The sequence below is a fragment of the Somniosus microcephalus genome, chromosome 2 (genome assembly GCF_052327205.1).
Source record: "Somniosus microcephalus isolate GS21.2 chromosome 2, FLI_Smic_1.0, whole genome shotgun sequence".
Lineage (NCBI taxonomy): Eukaryota > Metazoa > Chordata > Chondrichthyes > Squaliformes > Somniosidae > Somniosus > Somniosus microcephalus.
The window spans coordinates 156511907-156535885 of record NC_140988.1 but is presented as its reverse complement, the minus strand read 5'-3'; the positions used below and the strand labels follow the sequence as shown (position 1 = coordinate 156535885).

Below are 23979 nucleotides of genomic sequence, written 5' to 3'. Positions count from 1 at the left end.
ATTGACTCAGGAAGTACTGATAGTTTCATTAAAGAACAGATTGTTGTGAAATTGAAACTACATGTCTTCCCATCGGACCAGGCAATTGCGATGGCTCAGTCATCACTTAATACCAGAACCTCTGGCTTTTGTGTTGTTGATATGACACTTAATGGTCGCCTGTATCCCTCCACCCGACTTTCGGTGCTCAAGGACTTATGTAGCGATCTCCTCTTAGGGCTGGATTTCCAAAAACAGCATAAGAAACTCACCATTGAGTTCGGCGGATCCAAACCTGGACTTACTATTTCTAATATACCGTCTAAATTACCGTTTTGTGCATTGTCAGCAGCTTCACTTGATGAACCCTCATTATTTGCCAGTATTCCGCCTCGATGCAAACCAATAATAACAAAATCGCGGCGCTTTAATCAGGAAGACCAATCTTTTATTGAGGCTGAAATCTCTCGACTTCTAGCAGAGGATATCATTGAACCATGTTCGTCGCCCTGGCGGGCTCAAGTCGTCATTGTCAAGAACCCTCTAAAACCTCACAAACGACGACTATGCATTGATTATTCGCAAACCATCAATCAATATACTGACTTGGACGCCTACCCATTGCCACGCATTGATGATATGGTTAAAAAACTGGCCGAATACAAAGTGTTCTCAACTTACGATTTAAAAAGTGCCTATCATCAGGTACCCTTGAAGGTCTCAGATAAGCAGTACACGGCCTTTGAGGCTAATGGACGGCTGTACCAATTTCGTCGCCTCCCATTCGGGGTTACTAATGGAGTGGCTGTCTTCCAACGGGCAATGGATGGCCTGGTTAAACAGGAAAACCTAAGGGACACTTTTCCCTATCTTGATAACATTACTATTGCAGGTCACGATCAACAGGAACACGACGCCAACCTCCAAAAATTTCGGGATGCCCTCCATCGCCGTAACTTAACCTTGAATGAATCTAAGTCTGTTGAGTCGCAACCGACCATCAACATCCTTGGCTACTGCGTAGGCAATGGTATCATTAAGCCAGACCCAGAAAGACTTCGCCTGCTCCAAGAGCTCCCGTCACCTAAGAATCCGGCTTCTTTACGTTGGGCTCTCGGTCTGTTTGCATACTACGCTAAATGGATTCCTCATTTTTCAGACAAAATCCAACCCTTGCTGCATGCTAGATCATTTCCATTGGAAACAGCGGCTGTTGCAGCCTTTAACCTTCTCAAAAAACAGTTGGAGAAAGCGGCTCTTCACTCCATCGATGAGAATCTCCCTTTCATAGTCGAATGTGATGCCTCGGAGGTGGCGATCTCGGCTACTCTAAATCAGGAAGGTCGTCCTGTAGCATTTATGTCCAGGATCTTACAAGGTGCCGAGCTACATTATCCTCCGGTTGAGAAGGAAGCCACAGCCATCGTAGAGGCAGTATGGAAGTGGAACCATTTTCTAGCTCGCCAGCACTTTACATTAATCACGGACCAGCGATCAGTCGCCTTCATGCTCGATAATCGAAAACGAACCAAAATTAAGAATAATAAAATACAACTTTGGAGGATGGAACTGGCCTCTTTTGGTTATACCATTCACTATCGACCTGGCAAGGAGAATGTGGCCCCGGACACCCTCACACGGGCATTCTGCTCCGCTATGTCGTCCTCTACTCTCATAGATGTCCATAATGGATTGTGTCATCCTGGCGTTACGCGCATGCTACATTTCGTACGATCACGGAATCTCCCTTTTTCTACTGGAGATGTAAAGAAAATATGCTCAGAATGCCGGCTTTGTGTGGAATTAAAACCTCAGTTCTTCTGCCCCTCAGATGGTATGCTCATACACGCAACCCAACCGATGCAACGACTTAGCATCGATTTTAAGGGCCCAGTGCCCTCTTCCACTTGGAACACATATTTGCTCACCATGATTGATGAATATTCACGTTTTCCGTTTGCCTTCCCCTGCTCCAATATGCTGGCGTCCACAGTAATCTGCTGCCTTGAGCAGGTATTTTCTCTCTGTGGCATGCCGGCTTATATTCACTCAGATCGGGGTCCATCCTTTATGTCAAAGGAACTCAAGGACTACCTCTCAGAACGGGGAGTTGCTGCAAGCAAAATAACACCATACCATCCCATCGGAAATGGGCAGGTAGAGAGGTATAACGGTATCATCTGGAATTCCGTACGTCTTGCTTTAAGATCTCGGGGCCTACCAGACCAGCAATGGGAAGCAGTGCTTCCGGATGCATTGCACTCTATACGGTCCCTTCTTTCTACAGCCACAAATACTACACCTCATGAGCGGTTCTTTGGATTCCAGCGTCGCTCATCTCATGGGACATCACTCCCGTCATGGCTAACTACTCCTGGACCTGTTCTACTCCGAAGATACGTTCGGACGTCTAAAAATGAGCCTCTCGTAGACGAGGTCGAACTAACCGATGCGAACCCCACCTATGCAAACATACGATATCCCGACGGCCGAGAATCTACTGTATCATTACGGGATCTGGCTCCCTGCCCACCAGGACCTAGTGGGACATCGGGAGATGGTATTTTACCAGGAAACTCTTGGAACCTATCGGGTACCCCTCTCCAGGATCCTGATCGGACACCAACTAGCTTGGTGCCGGTAGAACCCCGTACTCAAAGTTGCGACCCTCCCAGTACCGCGCACGAAAGTACTGATCCGCCACAGACCAGCTCTGCACCTCCCTCTGAACAGAGGCAGACCGACTTTGAACCTATTGGGGCTCGTACACGAAGCCATGATCTCCCCGACCCTTCACAGGGTAATCCAGGCCACACAGACTCTGACCAATGGCCAACTGCATGTAAGCGGACCAGCGACCCTCTACGACGGGAACCCAAACGGGTGCGACTCTTCCTTGTTCGGTGGCTGCGGAACAAAAGGAAGGCCACAGCCTTCTAATCCTGCAGGAGGGAAGGATGTGATAATAATGATAACTTCCGGGAAGTTATGTGTCACTTCCTGTGAACTGTGAACTTTGTACATACATCACTTCCTGTCACACGTCACTTCCTGTTGGACTGGTATAAATACTGAACTGCTCAGTATTGTAAAGGGGCTTCTACCAGAGGCATGGTGAAGACCTCTCTTGTATATAGTGTGATTATAAGTTGCTTAAAGCTTACTTTAAAGTTACTTGATGTGTGAGACTCCTTTTTCTTACATCAAACGTGGTCTACAATGGTAAAGAATTTCAGAAAATGGACTTGTATGTGTTACCTGATGGAGGTCCGCCACTACTGGGACGGGAATGGATCCGGAGAATAAATGTGGACTGGCATTCCATACAAGCACTGACTGTAGATGCCTGTAAGGAGGACGACGCCAAACCTAAACGACTGTCCAAAATCTTAGACGATGCTAAGGAGGTGTTCCAACAAGGACTTGGAACACTGAAAGGAATTACGGCAACCATCAAGGTTGAAGAACATGCAAACCCAAAATTTTTCAAAGCCAGACCGGTGCCTTGTGCGATACGACCTGCTGTGGAAGCAGAGCTGGAAGGGCTAGAACGTTCAGGGGTACTGTCCAAGGTGGACTGGAGCGAATGGGCTACACCCATTGTTCCTGTCATGAAGCGTTCGTTGAGCAACAAGCCAGGGGAACCTGGGAAGGTTCGCATCTGTGGCGATTTCAAGATCACTGTTAATCCGGTTCTTCACACGGTGCAATATCCGCTTCCGCGGATTGAAGATATCTTCGTTTCGTTGTCTGGCGGGAAACACTTCACTAAGATAGACCTGGCGCAGGCGTACCTACAGATGGAAGTTGATGAAGCGTCACGTCAGTATCTCACGATCAACACGCATGAGGGCTTATATCGGTATAATAGACTGGTTTTTGGAGTGGCATCAGCTCCAGCGATTTGGCAAAGGGCCATGGAGCAGGTATTGCAGGGAATTCCAGGCACACAATGCTACCTGGATGACATCCTGATTACAGGAGATAACGATAACGATCACCTCGCGAATTTGGAGCAGGTGCTCAACAGATTGAAAGAATATGGGCTCAGAGTTAATCGCCAGAAATGCGAGTTCTTTCAAAAGCGAATATCGTACTGGGGCTCCATAAGTCACCTGACAAGATCGAAGCTGTTGTAAAAGCTCCTGCACCGGAGAATGTATCCCAGTTGAGGTCGTTCCTCGGGTTGGTTAACTATTACCATAAGTTTCTTCCAAATTTATCCATGGTGTTACACCTGCTAAACACTCTTTTGCAAATGGGAATACCCTGGAAGTGGAGTGATGATTGTAAGCGGGCTTTTCAAAAGAGCAAAGCACTGATCCCCTCTAAGGAAGTGTTGGCTCACTTTAACCCAACGCTGCCTATTCGCTTAGCTTGTGATGCTTCTCCATATGGTATCGGGGCAGTGCTCTCACATAAGTTTCCAGATGGCTCAGAAAGGCCAGTCGCTTTCGCATCCAGATCATTGACCTCCGCTGAGCGCAACTATGCTCAGATAGATAGGGAGGCTCTCAACCTCGTGTGGGGAGTTAAGAAATTTAACCATTACCTGCAAGGCCAAAAGTTTACGCTGCTGACAGATCACCAGCCGTTGGTTTCCATTTTCAACCCTAAGAAGGGTGTTCCGGTAATGACGGCGCAGAGGCTTCAGAGATAGTCCCTTTTCCTAGGGGCACATCAATATGATATTGAATTCAAAGGTACAAAACAACATGGTAATGCTGATGGGCTGTCGCGCCTGCCACTACCTACAGCGGAAGAGGCACCGGCAGTTGACCCTGTAGAGATATTTCACTCGACCATCATCGAATGCTTACCAGTCACCAATGCAGGTATTGAGAGAGAGAGACCCGAAATGACCCGACACTGTCTCGGGTCTACGACTTGACAGTGAAGGGATGGCCAGCACATGGCGAACCACTGTTACCAGCATTCTCAGCCAGACGAGAACAGCTGTCCGTATGTCAAGGAACATTGATGTATGGAACAAGGGTGATTATTCCTCCAAAATTAAGAGTTCTGAAAGAATTGCACGAAGGTCATCTGGGGGGAGTCAAGATGAAAAGCCTTGCTAGGGGTTATGTGTGGTGGCCAGGTATCGACAAACAAATAGAGGATCTGACTAAAAGCTGCTCAGGGTGCCAAAAAGTTCAAAATGCATCTCCAATTGCACCGCTGCATCCGTGGGAATGGCCTTCAGCCCCATGGCAACGTGTGCATATCGACTTTGCAGGTCCATTCATGGATTCCACGTTTTTGGTAGCAGTAGACGCACATTCTAAATGGCCAGAAGTGATTAAGATGTCGGCCACTACCTCTGAGAAGACGATCGCAGTTCTAAGAACCATATTTGCAAGGAATGGGTTGCCGGAGCAAATATGTTCAGACAACGGACCACAGTTCGTGTCAGAAGAATTCCAGAAATTCATGAAAAAGAATGGGGTGAAACACTATACATCTGCCCCATATCATCCAGCTACAAGTGGGTTGGCCGAGAAATTTGTACAAACGTTCAAAAAGGCGATAAAGGCCATGAGTGAAGACCATATTCCACTACAACACAAGGTGGACAATTTCCTGATGGCGTCTCGAAACGCCACGCATTCAGTGACAAATCAAAGCCCTGCCATAATTGATGCGCTATCAATTACTCATAAAAGACTGAGAGTTAGAAGAGTAACTAAAGGCTTTTATTAACAAAAGAATGGAGGTCTGCCTCGAGTGGTCGACCGGTCCAGAAATACAAAGGGCTGGGGAGCAGTCACCTTTATACTAGGACTTGTGGGAGGAGTCAGCCGAGGCATGTCCAGGCATGTACACAATGGAATGCAAACAGTATACAAACAGTGGTTTACCACATTCACCCCTTGTTTAAAATTGAGTCCGGCGGGGTGAAGTGTATTAAAAGTTAGTGTATTGGAGTCTCTCCGGAGGTCTTGTCTGCCACTGTGATCGGCGTGGCGACGGCAGGGGTAGTGAAGCTTCCGGCATCAAGTCCCGCGTAGGCTGTGGCGCTGGCGTGTCGTCCTCGTAGATGTTGAGCGGGTCGCGGGACCCAGGCCTGCCGTCTGCTGGGGCTGGATATCGGATCGTGGGGGGGGGTGGTAGTGGGTAGTGGGTTACTGCAGCCCCCGAGGGTGCAAGGTCTCTTATGGAGACTGTGTCCTCCCGCCCGTCCGGGTACGCAATGTAAGCGTACTGGGGGTTGGCGTGGAGGAGGTCGACCCTCTCGACCAGGGGGTCCGTTTTATGGGTCCTTACGTGTCTTCTCAGTAGGACCGGCCCTGGGGACGTCAGCCATGGCGGTAGCGATGTCCCCGATGTGGACTTCCTTGGGAAGACAAACATTTTCTCATGAGGGGTGGCGTTAGTGGCAGTGCAGAGCAGTGACCGAATAGAGTGGAGCGCATCGGGTAGCACATCCTGCCAGCGGGAGGTTGGAAGGCCCCTAGACTTTAAGGCTAGCAGGGCGGCCTTCCAAACTGTCGCATTTTCTCTTTCCACCTGTCCGTTCCCCCGGGGGTTGTAACTAGTGGTCCTGCTTGTGGCAATACCCCTAGTTAGCAGGTACTGACGGAGTTCGTCGCTCATAAACGATGAGCCCCGGTCGCTATGGATATAGCTGGGGAAACCGAACAGGGTGAAGAGGTCATTTAGGCATTTAATGACCGTGGCACTGGTCATGTCCGGGCAGGGGATGGCGAACGGGAAACGGGAGTACTCATCAATAATATTGAGGAAGTACACGTTGCGGTCGGAGGAGGGGAGAGGCCCTTTAAAATCGACGCTCAGGCGCTCGAAGGGGCGAGTGGCTTTTATCAGGTGAGCCCTGTCTGGTTTATAAAAGTGCGGTTTGCACTCAGCGCAGACTTGGCAGTTCCTGGTCATGGTCCTGACCTCCTCAATGGAGTAAGGTAGGTTGTGGGCCTTGACGAAGTGGAAGAACCTGGTGACCCCCGGGTGGCAGAGGTCATTGTGGAGGGCCCGCAGTCTATCGATCTGCGCGCTGGCGCAGGTGCCACGCGATAGAGCATCCGGGGGTTCGTTGAGCTTCCCGGGCCGGTACAAGATCTCGTAATTGTAGGTGGAAAGTTCGATTCTCCACCTCAAGATCTTGTCATTTTTGATTTTGCCCCTCTGCTTGTTGTTAAACATGAAAGCGACTGAACGCTGGTCAGTGAGCAGGGTAAATCGTTTTCCGGCCAGGTAGTGCCTCCAATGACGCACAGCCTCCACAATAGCCTGGGCCTCCTTCTCAACAGCGGAGTGTCTGGTCTCCGGGCCCTGGAGGGTTCGTGAAAAGAAGGCCACGGGTCTCCCCGCCTGATTGAGGGTAGCGGCCAGGGCAAAGTCGGACGCGTCGCTTTCCACCTGGAAGGGGATGGATTCGTCCACTGCGTGCATGGTGGCTTTGGCGATGTCCTCCTTGATACGGTGGAAGGCTAAGCGGGCCTCTGCCGTCAAGGGAAAAGAGGTGGACTTGATCAGCGGACGGGCCTTGTCCGCATAGTAGGGGACCCACTGGGCGTAATAGGAGAAAAACCCTAGGCACCTCTTCAGGGCCTTGAGGCAGTGGGGCAGTGGGAGTTCCATAAGGGGACGCATCCGGTCGGGGTCGGGACCGATGACTCCGTGTTCCACAACACAGCCAAGGATGGCGAGGCGGTTTGTGCGGAATATGCACTTCTCCTTGTTATATGTCAGGTTCAGGAGTTGGGCGGTGCGGAGGAATTTTTCGAGGTTTGCGTCATGGTCCTGCAAGTCACGGCCGCAGATGGTCACATTGTCCAGGTATGGGAAAGTGGCCTGCAACGCATTTTGATCTACCATCCGGTCCATCTCCCTTTGGAAGACGGAGACCCCGTTGGTGACGCCAAAGGGAACCCTAAGGAAGTGATAGAGGCGGCCGTTTGCCTCAAAGGCAGTATACTGGCGGTCCTCAGGGCAGATAGGGAGTTGGTGGTACGCTGATTTCAGGTCAATGGTCGAGAAGACGCGGTACTGCGCGATCTGATTGACCATATCAGCTATGCGGGGGAGTGGGTAAGCGTCCAGTAGGGTGTAGCGATTTATTGTCTGGCTGTAGTCGATGACCAGGCGCTGCTTCTCGCCGGTCTTAACGACCACAACCTGGGCTCGCCAGGGGCTGGTGCTGCCCTCAATAATCCCTTCCTTCAGGAGCCGCTCCACTTCGGTTTTAATGAAAACCCTGTCCCCGGCGCTGTATCGCCTGCTCTTTGTGGCGATGGGCTTACAGTCGGGGGTGAGGTTAGCAAACAGTGGGGGGGGGGTGACTCGGAGTGTGGAGAGGTTGCACCTGGTGCGCGGCGGGCAATTTGGAAGCTGCTGGCTGCGGACTGTGAGTGGGGGGAGGGGTCCACCGTACGCCATCGTAACACTTTTAAGGTGGCACTGAAAATCTAACCCCAGTAGAACGGCAGCGCAGAGGTCGGGCAGGACCAGAAGTTTAAAATTATCGTACACAGTCCCGTCTACTATGAGTGTCACCACGCAGTAGCCGCCAATGTCCGCTGACTGGGACTCGGAGGCCATAGAAATCCGCTGGTGCGCAGGCAGGACTGGGAGAGAGCAACGCCGCACCGTGTCAGGGTGGATGAAGCTCTCCGTGCTCCCAGAGTCAAAAAGGCAGATTGTATCGTGACCATTTACCTTAATGTCCATTGTGGAACTGGCCAGTTGGTGCGGTCTCGCTTGGTCCAGTGTAACGGATGCCAGCGTAGGGGTCGGTGTGTCGCTGCGGGTATCAGATGAGGCGGTGTCGGGGGCCTGCTGCGTCCCGGCTGTCGTCCAAGATGGCGGCGTCCATGATCCCCATGTGGCTGGAGGCGTCCAAAATGGCTGCTGTACCGGTGATTCGCACATGGCCGAGGAGGCCCAAGATGGCGGCCCGCATGGCCCACACGCGGCGCTGCTGGGGTTCGGGGTGGCTTTGGCCCTGCAGACGCTAGCATAGTGTCCCTTCTTCCCGCAGCCCGAGCAGATCGCGTTTTTCGCCGGGCAGCGCGCTCTGGGGTGTTTTGCCTGGCCACAGAAGTAGCATTTCTGGCCTTGGGGCACTGCTGTCTGGCCTTGGGACACTGCTGCGGTAGTTGGGCCGTTGCTGGGGTGTGGCTGGGGTGGCACGGCGCTATGAGGCGGTCCTACCGTGTCCCAGGCTGTCGTTCCCCGCGGCGTCCACGGTGCAGAGGAGTAGGCATCCATGCCCTGGTAGGCTGCATCCAATGATAGTGCGAGTTCAGAGGCCTTGTTGAGGTTGAGGTCACTCTGCTCCAACAGTCGCTGTCGGGTGTAATTGGATCTGTGGCCCGCTACAAAAGCGTCCCGGATAAGTTCCTCTGTGTACACAGCGGCCTTTACATCCTTACACCCACAGGCCCGGCCAAGCACGGACAGTGCCTGAAGATATTCCACGGTCGATTCCCCAGGTTGTTGCTTACGACTCCCCAGAAGGTGCCTGGCATACACTTCGTTCACTGGGCGCGTGTACTGGTCCTTGAGGAGCTTGATAGCATCCGCGTACGAGGTCGCGTCTTGGATGACCGAGTACACTCGGTGGTTCACTTTGGAGGTCAGGACATCCAGTTTGTCCTCTTCCGATTTGATTGCTTCGGAGGCGGTCAGGAATTTTTCGAAACACTTAAGCCAGTGAGTAAACTTGGTGGATGAGTCCGCCTCCCGATGACCTAAGTCCAGGCATGCTGGTGTGAGGAACTTTTCCATTATAAAAATTTTGTTAATAAAATTGATGCGCTATCAATTACTCATAAAAGACTGAGAGTTAGAAGAGTAACTAAAGGCTTTTATTAACAAAAGAATGGAGGTCTGCCTCGAGTGGTCGACCGGTCCAGAAATACAAAGGGCTGGGGAGCAGTCACCTTTATACTAGGACTTGTGGGAGGAGTCAGCCGAGGCATGTCCAGGCATGTACACAATGGAATGCAAACAGTATACAAACAGTGGTTTACCACAATAATGTTCTATAACAGAAGGTTGCGGTCCCGGTTGGATTTGTTAAAACCCAATGTGCGAAGGGAAGTCGAAAACAAGCAATTCCAGCATGTAAATAACAAGGCCACTCGTAGTTTCGAAATAGGACAACCAGTGTTGGCCAGGGACTATAGAGATGATAAATGGCAACCTGGAACAATTCGTGCACGACAAGGACCCTTGATGTACACGGTAGACGTTGGAGAGAACGTAATACGACGTCATGCTGACCAACTTGTGGAATCGAGAACAAGGGTCGACCCCATGTCTACGGCAGAGACACCAGTTGAAGAACTTATTGAGCCTGTAGCATCTACCTCAGACTCGAACGTACCTGATGATGTTCAATCCATAGGAGATCAAGTGGATGAGTCACCCCAGCAACGAGAACCAGAGACCCCTGAAAGGCGTTATCCGGGCCGGATCAGGAGGCCTCCTCAGAGACTGAATCTTTGAACAGTTGTGTGTAAATTGTATATATGTTATCCATGTAATGTTTAATTTGGGGTGTACACTGTTAAGCTAAAAGGGGAGGAATTGTAGTGTATGTAACCTGTACCACCTTAAGAGGATACCTTAAGGTGATGGACTACTTTTTGATGGCTCCTGTACATTGTAGTACCGGTGGTGACCACACCGGTATGTAAACCCTGCAGAGCAAAGTGTATCCCAGTTCAGCCCTGACCCTCAATCACTAAAGACCTGTTTACTTACTTCTGTAGTCTGTGTCCTGTTATTCAGTATAACTGCAATTGAAACCACAGACTCAACAGCTACCTCTTTTAGTACTCTGGGGTGCAGATTATCAGGCCTTGGGGATTTATTGGCTTTCAGTCCCATTAATTTCCCCAGTACTATTTTTTTACTAATACTAATTTCCTTTAATTCCTCCTTCTTACTAGACCCTTGGCTCCCTCGCATTTCTGGAAAGTTATTTGTGTCCTCTTCTGTGAAGACAGAACCAAAGTATTTGTTTAATTGCTCTGCCATTTCCTTGTTCCCCATTATAAGTTTCTGACTGTAAGGGACCTACATTTGTCTTCACTAATCTTTTTCTTTTTACATACTTGTAGAAGCTTTTCCATCCACTTTTATGTTCCTTGAAAGTTTACTCTCATACTCTATTTTTCTCCACTTAATCAATCTCTTGGTCCTTTTTTGCTGAACTCTAATATTTTAATGCATCATGCATGAAGCTGAGGCATATATTTCCATCTGATACCTCAATAAACTAACAGGGATCTAACAGACTCATCCAGCATAAGAGCACTATACCTCTAGACTCTGCTGTATCTACACAAGCAGACTGTCAGATGCACTGCATTACAGTACCCTACATTGAGAAGAGAAATTTGAAACAAAACTTGTTTTTAAAGAAAATGACCAGAGATATACTCAGCTAATGCCAGACTGAACTACTTTGACACTTCAATCACTGAATATTGAAAATAATTTAAATACTTCAATGAAACCAATTTGCTCTTGACCCAAGCTGCTTTTATATTGTGCCAAATGCCATGCTTGTACCGCTGGCCCCCGATATACAGCCAGTGGAAACACGAAAATAAACTTGTCAGATGTGCTGAGGCCAGCAGCGGGGAAGACCAGCCTGTTACTGGGTCTTCCAGCTGGCGGTTTTAGCAAAACCGGTAAGTTTGCTTTGGCGTCACTACATAACAATGCTTTGTTTGTCATGACTTTGTTTTGAGCATGGGTTGCAACTTCCAGCCAAACTGCCTGAATGTAAATAGGTTTGCATCAGTATTTGTAAATGGGAGAAAACAGAGATGACAAATAAATGGCATACAATTAGTGCTTCTAAAAATAGATATACACAGTGACTTCAACTTGCACTTATATAGTATATTTAATGTAGAAAACATCCCAAGGTGCTTTATAGAGAGGGGACAAAACAAAGTTAACAGGAATAAAGCAAAAAAGACAGATTTGCATTTACATAGCGTCTTTCGCGATCTCAGGACATCCCAAAGCGCTTTACAGCCAATGAAGTACTTTTGTGAGCGTAGTCACTGTTGTAATGTAGGAAATGCGGCAGCCAATTTGCACACAGCAAGATCCCACAAACATCAATGTGACAATGACCAGATAATCTATTTTAGTAATGTTGTTTGAGGGATAAATATTGGCCAGGACACTGGGGATAACTCCCCTGCTCTTCTTCGAAACAGTGGAGGTCCAAAGAGACTTGGGGGTCCAGGTACATAGATCATTAAAATGTCATGAACAGGTACAGAAAATAATCAAAAAAGCTAATGGAATGCTGGCCTTTATATCTAGAGGACTGTAGTGTATGTACCTTTAAGAGGAACTATGTTTTTGAAGCCCCTGTATACTGTAGTACCAGTAGTGACCACTCGGGTATATAAGCCTGTGTAGCGTCTTGTGTAGTTAGTTCACCTCCAGACTTTGTTCAGTAAACACTTGTTAAATCAACTCCTGCATTCCGTGTCTCCATTAACACACGGATCTAACAGTGGCGACGAGTTAGAAACGAACTTACCTGAAATTCGGCAGCACCTCAAGGGGATCGATTCCTCAGACGAAGGTCGAAGCCAGAAGCAAGAAAAAAAAAAACTGTGGTTTCACCAGCTAAACGGGCTGGTGGCAGGTAGTGCACTGATCCTTCCTGGGCTATGGCGGGCTAGAGCTCGATCAGGTGGCTCTGCAACGGGGCCGGGCAGCGAGTCGGGAAGCAGAAGCAAAGAGAGAGAGAGGGTGGAGCACTCAGGGCGCGGCCGGTGCTGCAAAGCAGGTCGGCGTTCGGACCAAGCAGAGGGAGGGGAAAAATCCCAGAGGGTCCGCTCCACGACGGGAACGGTTCTCCAAGTAACGGAGAAACTATTGAAGCGATATATAAAAAAAAATAGAAATACCGCGAAAAGCTGCAGGTCGCAACGGGAACCGCGGAGAACAGCGTTGGCAGCAGCGGCAGCGGCGGGAAAGCACGCGAGGCGCCATCTTAACTCGGCGGGGAAGAAAGAAAAGCGCGGGAGGCGCCATTTTGATCCATCGGGGACGGAGGAAAAGCGCGGGAAGCGCCATTTTAGATTTTCAAGATGCCGAAGACTGGCAATATTACTGCTTTCAATAGTGATATAGAAGATTGGACCACATATGTGGAAAGAGTGGAGGTATATTGCAAGGCGAATGAAGTAGCGGATGATAAAAAGGCGTCGGTACTTCTAAATTTGATGGGCGCAAGGACATACGGGCTGTTACGAAACTTGATCACTCCAGCCAAACCGATGGACAAGAATTTTAAGGAGATTGTTGATACCTTACAGGAGCACTTAAACCCAACACCGCTGCTGATAGCGGAACGATTCAAATTCTTCAGGAGGAATCAGCACAAGAATGAAAGTAACGCTGATTACCTCACCGAATTACGAAAGCTGTCAAAGCACTGCCAATTCGGGGCAGGACTGGCAGATTCTCTATGAGACAAATTCGTCTGTGGTCTCCTAAGTGAAGGAACACAGAAAAGACTACTTTCTGAGAAAGATTTGGCACTGGACAAGGCTTTCAGTGTGGCTGTATCATACGAAGCAGCAGCAAGAGGAGCTGCAGAGATACAGCAAAAGCCACAGGACTTCGGCACCCATGAAATGACACGGGGTTTCGAGAGATGTTATCGCTGCAGCAGATCCACCCATGACCAGAAGGACTGCTGGTTCAAGGACAAAGCATGCAGGCAATGCGGAAAGATGGGACACATTGCACGTGTATGCAGATCTAGAAAGAAATCCGCTGACAGTAAAAAGGTCAATGAGGAAAAGTACAGAAAGGTACAAATGATGACGGACAGTAGCTCCGAAGACCAGAAGAGCGATAGCGACTCCGGAAACAAGAGACTAAGCTGTCTCAAATTACATAATGTAATTGCCAAAGAAGATTACCAGACCATTTGGGTTACCCTCACGACAGCGGGGTCCCCAGTCAAAATGGAGCTAGATACAGGATCAGCTCTGACCGTCATAAGTCGACGGGATTATGAGCGGCTATTTCCGCATATACCTTTGAAAGACACATCCATTATCTTGAAGACATATACGGGGCAGAAAGTATACCCCAGAGGGAAAATAAGGGTGCCTGTTGTATACAACGGCAAGGAAATACAGAAGTTGTATTTATACGTTCTGCAAGATGGTGGTCCACCGTTGTTGGGACGTGAATGGATCAGAAAGATACGTTTAGACTGGCACTCCATTCAGGCACTGACAGTGACCAGTAAGAAAAAAAACGATGATGACGTCATACCTGGACAATTAAAAGAAATCTTGGCTAACGCCAAAGAAGTGTTTCAACAGGGACTAGGAACCCTGAAAGGCGCCACCGCCTCAATAAAAGTGGAAGATGCGGCAATTCCCAAGTTTTTTAAGGCAAGGCCGGTGCCATACGCAATTCGTCCAGCCGTCGAGGCAGAGCTGGAGAATTTGGAAAAAGCAGGCGTGTTATCCAAGGTAGATTGGAGCGAGTGGGCAACACCCATCGTCCCGGTCATGAAGAAAACGTTGAATAATGATAAATCTGAAGAACAGAGAAAAGTTCGCATCTGTGGGGACTTCAAGGTGACTGTAAACCCGGTTCTTCACACGGTACAGTATCCTCTTCCGAGGATAGAAGATATTTTCGCCTCACTATCCGGAGGGAAACGTTTCACCAAAATTGACTTAGCACAGGCATATCTACAGATGGAGGTTGAGGAGGCCTCTAAAAAGTATCTCACGATAAACACACACAAAGGCCTGTACCAGTACAATCGACTGGTTTTCGGAGTGGCATCAGCTCCGGCTATCTGGCAAAGAGCTATGGAGCAAGTCCTGCAAGGGATTCCGGGGACTCAATGCTACCTAGACGACATCCTTGTAACAGGAGAAAACGACAATGAGCACCTTGCCAACTTGGAGCAGGTGCTCACGAGGCTGAGAGAACGGGGCCTATGAGCAAATCGCCCCAAGTGTGAATTTTTCCAGAAACAAATATCATATTGTGGCCATGTCATTAACGAAGAAGGGTTGCATAAGTCACCTGAAAAAAATTGAAGCGGTCGTAAAGGCCCCAGCGCCTGAAAATGTCTCACAATTAAGGTCGTTCCTGGGATTAGTAAATTACTATCATAAATTTTTACCAAACTTGTCGACGGTTCTGCACCCTCTTAACGCACTGCTACAAACGGGAGTAGTTTGGAAATGGAGCGAAGACTGTAAACGTGCCTTCCATAAATGCAAAGGCTTGATCACGTCCAGGGAAGTGTTGGCTCATTACAACCCATCACTGCCAATCAGACTGGCGTGCGATGCATCCCCTTACGGCGTGGGAGCGGTATTATCGCATAGATTCCCTGATGGCTCGGAGCAGCCGATAGCTTTTGCGTCACGCTCATTGAACTCAGCTGAGCGTAACTATGCCCAGATCGACAGGGAGGCACTCAGCCTGGTGTGGGGGGTGAAGAAATTCAACCATTACCTACACGGACAAAAATTTACCTTGTTGACTGACCATCAACCCCTCGTCTCCATATTCAACCCTAAAAAGGACGTTCCCATTATGACAGCGCAAACGCTACAGAGGTGGTCCCTTTTCCTAGGGGCACACCAATATGACATAGAATACAAAGGAACAAAACAGCATGGGAATGCTGACGGGTTATCGCGCCTACCGTTGCCAACGGTGGAAGAGGCGCCTACAGTGGACCCAGTGGAGATGTTCCACTCGACCATAGTGGAATGTCTACCGGTGACAAATTCTACCATTGAAAAGGAAACGCGAAATGACCCGACTCTCTCACAAGTCTACGATTTAACGGTGAAGGGATGGCCAGCACATGGCGAACCACTGTTGCCAGCATTCTCGCAAAGAAGAGAACAGCTGTCAGTGTGCCGAGGAACCTTGATGTGTGGATCCAGAGTGGTGATTCCACCCAAACTCAAGGATAGAGTGCTAAAGGAGATTCACGAGGGGCATCTGGGTGGAGTGAAAATGAAGAACTTAGCCAGAGCGTTTGTGTGGTGGCCAGGTATCAATGGAGACATCGAAGAAATGACCAAGAGCTGTCTAGGATGCCAGAAGGTCCAAAACGCCCCACCACACGCCCCTCTACATCCATGGGAGTGGCCCTCATCTCCATGGCAAAGGGTACATATCGACTTTGCTGGTCCATTTATGGACTCAATGTTCTTAATCGCGGTGGATGCACACTCCAAGTGGCTGGAGGTAATAAAGATGTCCTCCACCACCACGGAAAAAACCATCACAGTATTAAGGACCATATTCGCCAGGAATGGGCTGCCTGAACAGATCTGTTCTGATAATGGACCGCAATTTGTATCCAAAGAATTCAGGAAGTTCTTAAAAAACAATGGGGTTAAGCACTACACGTCCGCCCCATACCATCCCGCCACCAATGGATTGGCTGAAAGGTTTGTCCAGACCTTCAAGAAGGCCATAAAGGCCATGGGTAATGAAGACATAAATCTACAACATAAGGTAGATAACTTCTTGTTTGCGTACAGGAATGCAACACATGTGGTTACAAACCAAACCCCCGCCATGATGTTTTTCAATAGAAGCCTAAGATGCCAGCTGGATTTGGTCAAGCCAAACGTCAGAAGGGACGTAGAGAACCGGCAATTTCAAAGCATGAATGAAAGGCCAACTAGAACCTTCCAGATAGGTCAACCAGTTTTGGCCCGGGACTACCGTACCGAGAAATGGCAGCCTGGAACTATTTGCACATGACTAGGACCGCTGATGTATACCGTGGACATTGGAGAAAGCATAATAAGGCGCCATGCTGACCAGATCATAGAGTCATCCGAAAAAGGACAACCTACACCACAACTCGATACGCCTAGTGATGAAGCAGAGATACCCATAGTATCTACCTCCGATCCGGTGATACTGGAACCAGATGAACCCGACACTGGCATTGAAGCCGAATCGACCTTGCCAAAAGAACCTACTACCCACCGAGGCGTTATCCGGACCGAGTCAGGAAGCCTCCAGAGAGACTGAATTTGTAATTGATTAACTTCAGCAAACGTGTATATTATTGTTCTTGTAAAAATGTTATTTAATGATTACTTAAAATGTTATGTACTATTTATCTAAAAGGGGAGGAATTGTAGTGTATGTACCTTTAAGAGGAACTATGTTTTTGAAGCCCCTGTATACTGTAGTACCAGTAGTGACCACTCGGGTATATAAGCCTGTGTAGCGTCTTGTGTCGTTAGTTCACCTCCAGACTTTGTTCAGTAAACACTTGTTAAATCAACTCCTGCATTCCGTGTCTCCATTAACACACGGATCTAACAAGGACGAGAATACAAGGGGTAGCAGTTATGCTACAGCTATACAAAACCCTGGTTAGACCACACCTGGAGTACTGTGAGCAGTTCTGGGCACCACACCTTAGGAAGGATGCATTGGCCTTGGAGGAAGTGCAGCGCAGGTTTACCAGAATGATACCCAGACTTCAAGGGTTAAGTTATGAGGAGAGATTACACAAATTAGGGTTGTATTCCCTAGAATTTAGAAAGTTAAGGGGTGATTGGTGGGTGGGTAGGCAGGCAGTTGAGTGTGTGTGTGCACATTTGCTTGCTATAATGCATGACAACTCCACTTTTTCCCGTAACTATTTATTACTCTGTTTTGCACATTAAGAGCAATAGACTTGTAGAGGAGTGATTCGCCACATATTTTACAGCAAAACTTTACTAGGTAGTCAAACATGGAAGGGGCAAGAACTGGGGTCTCTAAATAGAATGGGGTGAGGCAAAGTGGCAGGCAGTAGTTGGATATGGTATGCAAAAATGTGGCTGTCTCACTGGGGAATATCAAGGTGAGGAACCTTGTATAGAAACTCCAGGTATAGAAACCCAATGTACAGAAACTCCAGGTGATTGACAATGAGGTGATGTGATGGTAGTAACCCAGAAAGGGTGGAGAAGGTTGCATTTTTTAAAATTGGTTGGTCGATAGGCCTTTATTTGTTCTGGTGTAGTATTTTTTTAAATGAGCGCTTTGATCAAGGAAATGACTGATTCTGTCAACAACTTAACAAATATTACCATGGACATTTTGGATTTGTGAACTAGATTTCTCTATGAAACACACTTCCATTTTTTAAACTTAATTTAACCAACCTATAATTGTGCAGATAAACTAGCTTACAAAGAAATATGGTTTAAGAAACTAAAAGGATTTATAATCTACATATGACTCTTGTCCATACTACACGGTTGACTCTTAATACCCTCTGAAGTGACCTAGCGAGCCATTCAGTTGTACAACAATTCCCAAATAGTTACAGAGCAATGAGCAATGGGTAATAAATGTAGCTACGCCAGCATTGCTCACATTTTGGTAATAAACAAAATATAATAATGTTATCAATAAATAGAATTAAAAATATGAACCCAGAGAAAAAGTGCACTGCCAGCTATCCTATTCAGAGAAGTTTAATTTTCCTTTGTCAATCTGAGAGCTAAGTTTTTTGTCGCTGTTTCAGGGATGTTGTGAGATTAAGTTACACAGAAGATAATTCGAAGAAGTAGATTGTATCTAATTTTTAAAACAGTTCTTGAAATACAGAAGCAGATGAAACGCACTCAGATGAACTCTAACGATTTCAATAGGCGGAGGTTTTACTGGAATAAAAATTAAAAATGCTGGAAACACCGAGCAAGTCAAGTAATGAAAGTGTTGAAATTTCAGGGTTCTGATGAAGGGCTATGCCCAAAACATCAACATGTTCCCTTCCTTTACAGAGTTTTTTCAGCACATGTGTTTTTGTTTCAGATTTCAAGATTTTTTTTTTACTTTAGTTGTTTTTTGACAGTATCCTCAGCATCTCGTACCTGCGAATGAGCAGCTTCAGGGTCTTGTAGGAGCCTTTCACCAGCGTGATGGCCTCTTGTCTGTAGCCGCTCAGCTCCACATCATTGATATTGACCACTTCATCCCCCACCTGCAGTTTGCTTGTTAGCAAGTCTGCTTTCCCTCCTTCCTCAATCTACAAAAGAAAAATAAGAGACTAAATTAGAGGAAAACATCTTAAGCTTCGGACTCTTCCATCAAGGTTGCAGTTGACCTCCTGCAGGGCTTTAAGTTGCTTTGCTAATTAAACTATGCCACCACACTTTTTAACCTTGACCCTCAGTAATGAGGAAAGCCACGATCCTGTAGTATTTCAGGCACCACCTGCACAGAATTAGTGATTCAGAAAACGCTGCTGAAAAAAGGTCTTGTTCTTTTTTGCATTCAATGGCTTATACGAGCACAATTACTTTAGCTTTGAATTTTGAGCACAATCACCTTTTCTAGCTTTTAAAGATGTGCACAGCGTGTCTTGTTCAACAACGTGCAAAAATTGTGTCAATGCCTAATGTTCTGGAGAATTAGATATAAAAAGCAGCATTGACCCATTTGCGGTGCATTTTTTAATGAACAAATTCTCTTTTTTTCTTTATGTTTTAGCACAAAAATATTGCTGACTTTAATTGTTTGTGAAGGCAGTGCCCATTTTTTTCAAGAATTTTAACTACTTATTTCTGAAATCATTAAAACTATGCAGTATATCTTTTCTCATGATCAACTTACAATTTTCCTATCTAGTCATGGAGTTAAAACCCTAACAACTAGTTATCTCCATGTGCTCAGATTGATCGAGCATGGCCGTCTGAAAACTGATTTAAGTAATTCAGATTTCAAAATTGATTCTAGAAGCTCAGTGATCAAAGATTCTGCGTGGTTATTAGGTGTCCAATCCACAAAAACAAAGATTAAAAAAAAAGTTAATATTAATTCAGCAATCATTAACCGTACTAAAGAACACAAATTAAACCTGATTTTCAGACAGACATATTGAGGACAGATGTTGCTAATTTCCCTTTGAAATGACTGATTAAAGATTTCTCAGAATTGGAATAAAAATGCCAAATTAGGCATAAATTTAACCATAAATTAGTTATTTGCATACATGAGATAAGCGCTGGTGTTGAGGTACTTCTCAAAAATCAGAAAAAAGTCCGGTACCAGATTCCTTTAAAGCTCTTGTAACCTTTGGCCCCTCTCCACAGACCAACTAATATCCCACTGTGGAAATCCAGACAATGATCTCCTAATCCTACAAAATGTACCCCCGCTATACAATGCTGAATAACAAAGGAATCCTTAAAAGCTTTTTTGAGATTTAAAGGAGGAAAAATGGTCCCACCGAGAAATCGGAGACTGCATCATACACTGCCCCTTTCAAGAGGGCTGGGTAGCATTGGCCTTCCGAAGAATTAAGTAAACATAATAGCTTCAAATCCTAGAAGATTTAAAGTTTCCTAAATAGCCAGCTTCAATTGCCTAAAAATTGTATAACTTGCTAAAAACTCTTAACAAGTCAAATTAACTATACTTATGGGTCAGGAATGCTTTGAAGAGAAAGGCACAAAAGAAATTCCTTCTTCAATCCTCACAATGTAGTTGGAGGGACTTCGGAAATTAAAAGCAGAACTGTAACAGAGAACAATTAAATAAATGTCTAGTATTAATTACTGTAAGTACCTTACACCAGACTGATGTTATTCCATTACTGATCTGACAAGCCATGAACACAGCTCGTTTCAAGTGAAGCCAAACACTTTTATAGATCTGACATAAGCTGACCTGAAAACTTCAATTAAGTTTGATGCATGAATATCATAGAGCAGAGTATTAATATACTGTAGCGGAATACCGCATGTCTGACCCCATTTGGGATCAAGATACAGATGTGCACCAAGAACGGATAAGTAAACAGATACATTTTCCAGCAGAAAAGGACAAAATAGAGGGACTTGATTCACCTCGAGGAACTGGGTTTAAATCTAGCTTAAGGCGATGAGATGGAAGTCTCCTTTCTCTGCTGACTGTCGCGGTTCTATGCAAAATGAATTTGTGCAGTTTAAATCCACTTTCTAATGGGAATGGGTCCTCAGCATAAAATTTGGTGCTAAATTTTATAATTTCACACCATTTGCAGGTGTGAAAAATAGAAACATTGCGCTTGTGAGTTGACATTAAGGAATGTTATTAATGTAGAGTAAAGGGAGATTTTTACTCTTTACTCTGAGTCCGGTTCATCATACATGTGACGTTGGAGTGCTTGAAGCTGACAGAGGGGCCGATTTTCCCGCAGGTGCGGGGAATTGTCGGGTTCCCCGAATGTCGGGTTCTGACACGAATCTAAATGGGTCAGCCAGCTGGATGCAATTTTCGCACAATTGGCCAATTAATTTCCAGCGTGTGGGCACCCTTGCTAATCGACTATTTCCAGTCAGAAAGCCCCACAGTATGATGTCAATCATTCGTGGTGCTTTTAAAGTCTACAGCAAGCTTTTCAACCTCTGCAGGCTTCCCAGCGAGCCGTCCAGAATGGCAGAGGAGCCTGCAGCAGCTGCTGCCAGTGGCAGACCCCGAGCTGCCGCCAAATTTGATGAGACCTCACTGCAGACATTAGTAGATGGGGTTAGGGCCCACAGGGAGGTCCTCTTCCCTAGCTCAGGGAGGAAGAGGCCTCCCAATGAGACCAGGACTGCTTGGATGGAGGTGGCAGCAGAGGTGAACTCTCAGGGAGTCACGCGAAGAACCTGGATGCAGTGCAGGAAGAGATTCCATGACCTTCACCGTACAGGAAAAGTAAGTATAATGTTTCCATCACCCTCAACCTGATCCCCATTGCCTTTCCCCAACAGCACTCAGCTTCAGCAATCTCTTCCTCCACACCCCACTTCACAGTCACATCCATGCACCCTTACCCATTCCCTCTCTCTCTATGCTCACATTCACATAACTATTCTACCATGCAGCCCTCACACTGCCTCTCACTCTGATGCTTGGAACACAACTGACAACACACAGGGAGGGCCCTTGGTCTTGCAGCCTCACACCATCTTTGTCTCCTTCTAAGTATCTATGCTATGCAATCTCTACACTCACTCCTGCACTCTCACTCAAACTCCACTTGCCTCCCTCATTGCAGGAAAAGAGAGCTCACAACAGGAGAGAGCGAGCCAGGACTGGAGGAGGACCACCCTCAGTAGCCCACCTGACCCCCTAGGAGGAAGGAGTGATGGAGATTGTCAGGGCTGACGTGGCTGCGGAAGCTGGGGAAGGAAAGACAGGAGCAAGCCTGCAAGCTGGTGACAGAATAGTTTTCCATCTCTCTCATTGACATAGCATGAGTCGCTGTAACAATTCTGAAGCTACATCATTTGGACTTATGAGCATCTGCAAAATCCAATGTGCATGTAACCTTGGCATCACATCTCCCCCACAGGACCATCCAGAGCCCCCGTCCCTACTGTCGAGGAGGAAGAGGCTGTGCAGCCAGACTCCTCAGAGGAAGCTCCAACCTCTGAGGGCGCAGCGTCAGCAGAAGTAAGCGCAGCCAGCACCAGCGCAGACACTCACACCTCGGGGGGGCCTTCGGGACAGAGTAGTGTTGTCACCTGGTGTTTCACAGCTCACAAGTGAGCCTCAGCAGATTGTGGAGACAGGGACAGCAGTGGAGAGTCCTCGTCGGAGGGCGCAGGCCTCTGCCAGCTCAGCTCAGCTGCATGTCGACCCTATGCCTCTGGGTCCATCCGCAAGAGAAGAGGTGATGGATCTCCATGCACAGATGCAGAAGTCTCTGGCAGGTTTTGTCTCCAGGGTCGCTGCGAGTGTGGAGGGAATGGAGGAGTCCATGGCGAACATGAGCAGAGCCTTATTGGAGTTTCTGGCGCATGAACGCATCACCACGGAAAGGAGGGCAACCTCCGTGGTAAGGCTGGCTACCGCCGAGGAGAGGAGAGCTGCGGCCGAGGAGAGGAGGTCTGCGGCTGAGGAGAGGAGGGCTACGGCCGAGGAGAGGAAGGCTACGGCCATGGAGGAGCTCCTGGGTATGGAAAACATGGTGAGTGCTCAGAATAGAATGACATCTCTTGAGGAGTGATGGGCATCTATTGAGCACCGAAACCAGACCTTCATGGAAGTCCTTCTGAGCAGGACTTCCACTGCAGAGGCAGGTCCCCATGGCCCCCCTGATGTGCAGCAAGGTGCTCTCCAGCCACTTGCAGGCGCTGAGGGGGAGCTGACCCATGAGTGGGGGCTCCTCTCCACGCGCTCACACTTCCATGCCACTTCAGAGCCCTCGGTCAGAGCCCCGCCGGAGTCCACACCCAAGTGAGATAGGCGTCTCAACCCCTGCACAGCCGCAGGAGCAGCAGACTGCTGGCGAGCCCTCACAGGCTCGCCATCCCAGAGGACGCCCACCAAAGGTGTCGAGACAGGAGCAGCAGGAAAGTGAGCAAGGGGCCTCCACATCTGCTGAAGCCACAGGGGTACCACTACGTAGGAGCACGCGTAAGAGAAAAATAAAGCACCACTAATCACAAGGGTAGACACTTGGGTGAAAAGTTTTGTATATACTTTTAATGCCATCACTTTCTTGTACATAAAAAATCTGATGGCAACTGCTGCAGTTGTGGCGTCTGTCATTTGGCAAATGGGGATTTTACATTGAGGCCATGAGGATTACTTGCAGATGTCAGCAAGCTGGTCAAATAGGTAGAATTGCGCAGGGATGGGCCACTGTCCATGGTCAGGTAAGAAGCAGCGAGGCTACGGTGTTTGATGCACCAGGCTAGGCAAATCTGGCCAGGATGAGTGCGTTCCTTGCATTCCGGCCAGCAATGTTCTCGTGCACTGGTGCCGCTGGTTGATGGGCCTCTGCAGGATACTCGTTTCCGGCCTCCTCTTCCTCCTCCTCCTCCTCAGCATCATCCGCAGCATCATCCTCATCCGAGGCGGCTCTGTGAGGAGCCTCTTGGTCCTGCGGAATCTGCAAGCCACGATGCTGTGCCATGTTGTGAAGCACACAGCATACCACGACGATTTTGGAGACCCTGGCTGCTGAGTACTTAGGGCTCCACCTGATCTATCAAGGCATCTGAAGCG

The 23979-nt window shown here is 47.7% G+C and overlaps 1 protein-coding gene across 1 annotated transcript in view; it reads right to left on the bottom strand.

The window, feature by feature from the left end:
- shroom3 (shroom family member 3) overlaps positions 1-23979 on the bottom strand; it is a 646471-nt gene that overhangs the window by 325105 nt on the left and 297387 nt on the right. The window contains exon 2 of the mRNA XM_085964404.1: positions 18870-19024. Within this exon, the coding sequence (XP_085820530.1) occupies positions 18870-19024 (155 nt within the window). The remainder of the gene's footprint in view (positions 1-18869; positions 19025-23979) is intronic.